This window comes from Notolabrus celidotus, chromosome 18, assembly GCF_009762535.1.
Source record: "Notolabrus celidotus isolate fNotCel1 chromosome 18, fNotCel1.pri, whole genome shotgun sequence".
Classification (NCBI taxonomy): Eukaryota; Metazoa; Chordata; class Actinopteri; order Labriformes; family Labridae; genus Notolabrus; species Notolabrus celidotus.
Window position 1 is genome coordinate 31,262,457 of NC_048289.1, and position 6,417 is coordinate 31,268,873.

The 6,417-nt window shown below is 36.8% G+C and overlaps 1 protein-coding gene across 1 annotated transcript; it reads right to left on the bottom strand.

The window, feature by feature from the left end:
- Nucleotides 1-1,106: 1,106 nt before the first annotated feature.
- Nucleotides 1,107-5,721, bottom strand: tvp23b (trans-golgi network vesicle protein 23 homolog B (S. cerevisiae)). Its single transcript, XM_034708037.1, has 7 exons — nucleotides 5,595-5,721; nucleotides 4,872-4,945; nucleotides 2,844-2,988; nucleotides 2,675-2,764; nucleotides 2,350-2,484; nucleotides 1,774-1,902; nucleotides 1,107-1,682 (listed from the first exon to the last, which is right to left on the bottom strand). The coding sequence occupies exons 1-7, from the start codon at nucleotides 5,604-5,606 to the stop codon at nucleotides 1,656-1,658; spliced, it is 612 nt and encodes a 203-aa protein (XP_034563928.1). The 5' UTR covers nucleotides 5,607-5,721; the 3' UTR covers nucleotides 1,107-1,655.
- Between the last annotated feature and the right edge of the window lie 696 nt (nucleotides 5,722-6,417).

Here is a 6,417-nt window from a genome sequence, read left to right on the forward strand (position 1 = left end):
TTATTTTGTACTTAAAAAATGTTATACTTTTATTTTGAAGGCATGATGCGGAACATTCCTGCATTTACGTGAACGTGACCTAGGCGAGGCTTCACTTCCGGATCCTTCCTGTCCTGGGACCGTTTGGAACAAGAAAGACGCCATGTTTGTTGTGGCAAATACAACACCAATTATTTTACAGGTAAAATCATCAAAACAAGCCGACGCTGACACCTTGTCCTATTTTAATGTAAACTTAATTAAACTAGTGGTAATGATAATTTAATACAGGCTGCTGCAGTGACACAAATCAACCGCTAGGAGGCGCTGTAGCCAGAGAATTACCATACAAGCGAAAATGTATTTTTTTTATTATTATGTATGTGAAATTTCAAGCCAATCTAAATAATGAAATTAATAATTAAGTGATAAATTAAAAAAACTGGTACAATATAAATGATAAATTAATACAATAACGTATTAAAAGTGAGTTTAACTGAATACTTTTTTAGTTCCGCCAATGTCCTTTCACAATAAAACGCATTTAATACAATATTTTTAATAAATAACTAGCATTATCTTTTCTGTTTCAAATCATATATTTTTCTTGTCTGTTTAAAAGTCTGAAACATGAAAGGTCACTGGCTGTAAGTCTTGGGATCTCCTTATTACTTCTCTGTTAAATGTAAAACCATGACTGATGTTTTTTTTAATTTATTATTAATATATAGAATATGGAACCTACACACATAAGCTATCTAATTGATGGATATGTGCTTTCAATCCTCTCCCTCGTCTATTTTTTTTGTTATTTGTATTTATTATTTTTTTATTCCAAATGTATGGATGATGGTGTGGCCTTGTGTCACTTCTCTTTAATTTACCTACTTGTTCTCTGTCATTATTTTTGATTTGTATCATCTTTATAAGACGGCATTGGTGATATGTAAATAGTTAGTTTGACGGCGATGTCATCTGCTGTGAAAAAATTCAATAAAAATTTTGATCACAAAAAAAAAAGTCTGAAACATTTGATATCAGTGGTAAAAATCCCTTAAATTCAGGTTGCCCTTTTGTTGTTTTTGTTGGTACCTTGATGATGTATGACAGTAAAAATCACAACATTGTTCAGAAAAATGTTACAAATTTATTAGCACAAAAGAAGACATTCCACATAGTTTCTTTACATACATATTTACAAATCTCCTGGGATACTTTACACTCTTACTTTACACTCCCGTCTATCATACAAACAAGAAAGTTTGTACCTCTTTCAAACTACATCGTTATAATAAAGCTTAGAGTTAAAAGGCAAAGGAAACAAACTAAAGATACCAACCTAAAGACTTTTTCAAAGGGGAGCTGTGAGACTTCATGAACCATCACATTACAAACCCTTACATCCTTTCATCCCTCATGCATGTACGCATCAGTATCAGGTAAATAAAGATAAAGCTGCAGGTATCAGAGCAGCTACTAGACTCAGAACTCCCTGTGGAAAACAAAAAAAACCCTCTCTAATTTAAAGAGTCACACGTTATATTAAAAAGAAAAAGGGGAAAAACACTGTTATTCTGAGTGAATGTTGCAGATGATTGTTTCTGTGTCCACTTGGTAAAATAAAATATATAATAGCATTAAGAATAATGCAAACATGAAAATCGTAGAGCGTCTCTCTACGATTCCTCTTCTTTAGACATCGCCTGTGGACAGAAAACACGACATAAATCAAACTTTATTCACAAAAACATGTTCTCTATTCCTTCAATTCACTTTACTTCAACTCAAAGTCACCTGTTTGAGGAACTGTCGTCCAAAATAGTTGGTAGCCATGTTCTTCAAGCTCGTCTTTCCTCCCACTTTACAGCGCACGTAGCCGTAGAGGTTGGCTCCTTGTAACACCACACCCATGATCACTACAGGCTGAGAGTGAGATCAGTTTTCAGAGGAAGATTCAACAACAAAGCTCCTTTTTTTAAAAGGTGAAAGTTTGTGATATTCTGTGTTTTTCTTTTTGTCAACAAATCAAATGAAAGGCCAAAAACCCAGGACTCAAGACTGACAGCATATCCTCACTACAAATTCAAGTAAGAATATATTGATGAATCCCAGAGTTGTGCTTCAAACGTACGCACTGTTAGTGAATTAGGCCCATTGTCTTGTTTATAAATCAGAGCAGCAGCATAAATTGATTCCAGAGAAGCACATCTTCCCTTGATAGATATCTGAGCTGCAGGAAACAATACGAACATGAACCGTCTCCTGGTTTTAGGAGACTCACGTTTGATGGTTTTGGTCTTCATGTGAGATTTGCTGACTTTGAGAAAATAGAAATAACACTGGTTTAATCAGCTACAGTCGAGGACTTACCACCCATTTGATCTCAAAGGAGAAGAGGGTGCTGAATGCAAAGATGACCCAGATAACCGGACAAATAATCAGCCCGAGCCAGAAGATTCTGGACTCAGAATCCGACGACTGCTGCTGCTGCTGTTTCCCCGTACCCTGAAGGAAACAGGATATTCTCACAGTTAGGACATCTGCAGAAGCTATAAGGCTTCAAGCTTGTAAACAAGTACATTTATGAACTCCATACGGTTTAAGAGGTCAGAATGATGAGGTCAAAGACCCCAGTGTGTGTGACAGAGACAGCTACTGTAACAAACATGGAAGAAGAAGATGAGGAGCAACTCACCTTCCTGGCCTCAAACACCCAGTGGCTGCGTCCGTCATCGTCCACCTGGTTCCACCACCTCAGACCGACCATCAGTCTACCTGTGATGTTCTGTTATTACACATATTCAAATTAATATCAGCATGAACTCCAGATTATATTCAAACTGTAGGACAAGACAGAGACAAACCTTTACGGCCCAGAAGTCACACGACAGCAGGAGGATTATTGTGACCATGCAGCCGATAAAACCCGGACTGAAGAACTCACACAGCAGGTACACGAGGATGGCCGAGGTTCGGAAGAAGAGGTGGAAGAAGGAGGCCACTGGATGCCTGGTGAGAGAGTTTCAACACATTTATTGCAACATGTGGCATGGTTGGCCTATATTTAATAGTAATGATTAACTAATGACATTTGTATACAGGCAAGGCAAGGCAGCTTTATTTGTATAATGCATTTCATACACGAGGGCAACTCAATGTGCTTTATATTAAAACATTAAAAGCATTGGAGACATTCATACAAGCATAAAAGAACACAATTAAAATGACAAATATAATAAACCAGAAAAGAAAAATTAGAAATATGTTAAAAATAAAATTAAAATGTTAATTTAAAGTGAGTTAAAATAATCTAAGATAGGAAGGCAGTGTCAAATAAAAAGGTCTTAGTCTTTGATTTTAAAGAGGTGAGAGTTGGAGCAGACCTGCAGCTTTCAGGGAGTGTGTTCCAGATATGTGGAGCATAATGACTAAACGCTGCTTCACCATGTTTCCTTCTGACTCTAGGGACTGAAAGCAGACCAGTACCTGATGACCTCAGAGGTCAAGGTGGTTCATAAAGTAGCAGCAGATCAGCCTAAACCATTCAGTGCTTTATAAACCATCAGCAGGATTTTAAAGTCTATTCTTTTTTTTTTAAACTTTCCTTTTTGACAAAGCTTATAGTTAGAGCTGGATCAGGCTTGGACCAGCTTTTGTCATGCTGCTATAGGCCTAGACTGCCGGGGGAACTGGCACACTGACACACTGGGATCCTAGCTCACCCCCTTCCCCCCAACCCCTTCATCACTTACTTTAACTCTTCCTGTCCCATTAAAGTTACTAACCATAGACCTTTCTGGAGTCACTGAGCTCCATTGTCTCGTAGATTCCTCTGAGCTGCCGTAGACGTCCTCCTGCTGCGGCCGATCTGGACTCCAGCGGCAACAGCTTCTACGACTCGTCTCATCACTATCACCTCTCTCTCTTACTCCCCTCTATCTGTCTTTCCAGACCCAACTCAGTCGAGGCATGATGGCTGTCTAACATGAGTCTGGTCCTGCTGGAGGTTTCTGCCTGTTAAAGGAAGTTTTTCCTCACCACTGTAACTAGCTAAATACTGCGATGTGCAATGCTCATGGTGGATTAAGGTGGGGTCAGACTGAGTCTTACCCTGTCTTGAAGTTGGGTCTCTGTTCATAATTTGACATAGAGTGGTCTAGACCTCCTATGTTTGTAAAAGCGTCTTGAGATAACGTTTGTTGTGATTTGGAGCTATACAAATAAAGATTGATTGATTGATTGATTGATTCTCTGACAGACAGGAAGCCAGTGTAGAGATCTTAGAACTGGAGGGATGTGGTCTACTTATTCTGTATGAGCTGCAGCCGTCTGATGGACTTTTTAGGGAGTCCTGTAAAGACCCTGTTACAGTAGTCTGGTCTGCTAAAGATAAATGCATGGACGAGTTTTTCTGCATCCTGCTGAGACATGAGTCCTTTAATCCTTGATATATTCTGAAGGTGATAGTAGGCGGACTTTGTAATGGTCTTAATGTGGCTGCTGAAATGAAGGTCTGAGTCTAAGACTACACCAAGGTTTCTGGCTTGGTTTGAACATTTCATCTGTGCAGATTGGAGCTGAGCAGTAACCTTTAACCTTTCTTCCTCCAAAAACAATCATTTCAGTTTTTTCTTTGTTTAACTGAAGAAAGTTCTGTCTCGTCCAGTCATTGATTTGTTCAATGCATTTACTCAGTGTTTGTATGGGACTGAATATACTTGTATATACCTCTAATTTATATTATATTCTATTGTTTCTACTCTTTTTATTCTTGTACTCCCAATTTCCCCCGGGATCAATAAAGTCTTATCTTATCTCATTAATCAAACACAAATCAATCCACAGAAGAATCACTGAGAGCATTCAAAGCTTCTGATCATCTGTTTTCTTACTTGATCCTGGACTTTGACCTCTTCCCTGCATCCTCCTCCGCATCAAACAGAGACACATCTTCATCATTGGCATCCTGAGGGACACATGAGGAAGAGGGACAACCCTTAGAGACTTAGTGCACAGAGATATCTCATCTGAAGCTTCATCTTATCTTATATATGAGGGTTAATCATGAATCCTTGTATCTTCAGGAGGTAAACATGTAATCATGGCACATAAAGCTGGCTCTGTGATGTATTTATTATTATTTACCTCTACTCTTCATGCTGATATGGACCCATTTGTCTGAATAAAGTGTAATATAAACTTATAAACAAACAATCACTCAGCAGGTTTGTGTTTGTGTTGAATCGTAACGATGAAGCTTAGCATCGAGTTTAGCTTCAGCTAACGTCAGCTGGTAGTCAACAACGACGTTTAAATACACGAACACAAACCCTGTTATGTTTATAATCATAACGCATATTGGTTTAAATGTGCTTTTGAAAAATCAAAGTGAAGCTGAGACATTTCAAAACCCAGAAATGTAAATAATCACTACTTCTAACATGCTAGCTTCGCCTTAGCATCGTTAGCACGACAGCTGTTCCTCCTCATCTGAAGAATAATCTACATAAACGGATCATTTATTTAATCTCATAAATCACAAAGCGAGTTAAAATAAAATCTGTGTGTTGTTTAGCCTGAAAGATAACATGTTAGTATTAAAAAGTTCTACTTACTCCAGCTAACATCTTGGAATTTGAGCAGGGACTTCCTGGTTACATGCTCAGTTGGAAGACACGTCACAGTACGCGTTGACGTGACCCCGACGTGCCACGTACATCGTTACGTTGTAACCGGTTGTAACTGATCTGCTGAGTGTTTGTTTCTGGTGTTTACATTGTGAAGTGATTACATGAACCTCCAGGGCCCAGATTGTGGTCCGACCTGGGTCTGATCTCTAAACTCTTCCCTGTGTTTTATTCATTTAAATTATTTTCATCAATCTACGGAAGAGGATTAGGGTCACTGGAAATATAATATGAAGGGCAGGAGAGCAAAACAATTAAATAAAATTAATATTATTATTCTTTTTTTTTATTCAGAGAAAAATAGTCAGAATTTAATTATATATGCTTGCCTCCCCTTTCAATTATTTTAAATTATTTTTTTTATTTTATTTTATTTTATTTTTGTATTTATTTTCTGTGGCTCTAATCCTCTTCTATATAATAAATGTGTAAGAAAAATGTATCTTAGAATTGTATTCCGTCAGAGTTCTTTTAGAGGAATTTTATGTCTTTTAAAATGTTTTATTTCTTTATCTTGACTTGTGTTTTTATTAACTGCCTGCTTTATTTTGCTGCCCATGTGAAGCACTTTGTAACTTGGTTTTTGAAAAGTGCTCTACAAATAAAACTATTATCATTATTATTATTATCATATATAATTTATATATATATATATAAATATATATATATATATATATATATATATATATATATATATATATATATATATATATATATATATATTAGAATTATATTATTATTATTATACTGA

Bases quoted from the DNA above. Each gene is read 5' to 3' on its own strand.
- tvp23b (XM_034708037.1), bottom strand. The intron at 2,989-4,871 runs GTAAGAAAACAG...CTCTCTCACCAG, and splicing joins AGGTCAAAGTCCAGGATCAA to GCATCCAGTGGCCTCCTTCT. The intron at 2,765-2,843 runs GTTTGTCTCTGT...GTGTAATAACAG, and splicing joins GTGACTTCTGGGCCGTAAAG to AACATCACAGGTAGACTGAT.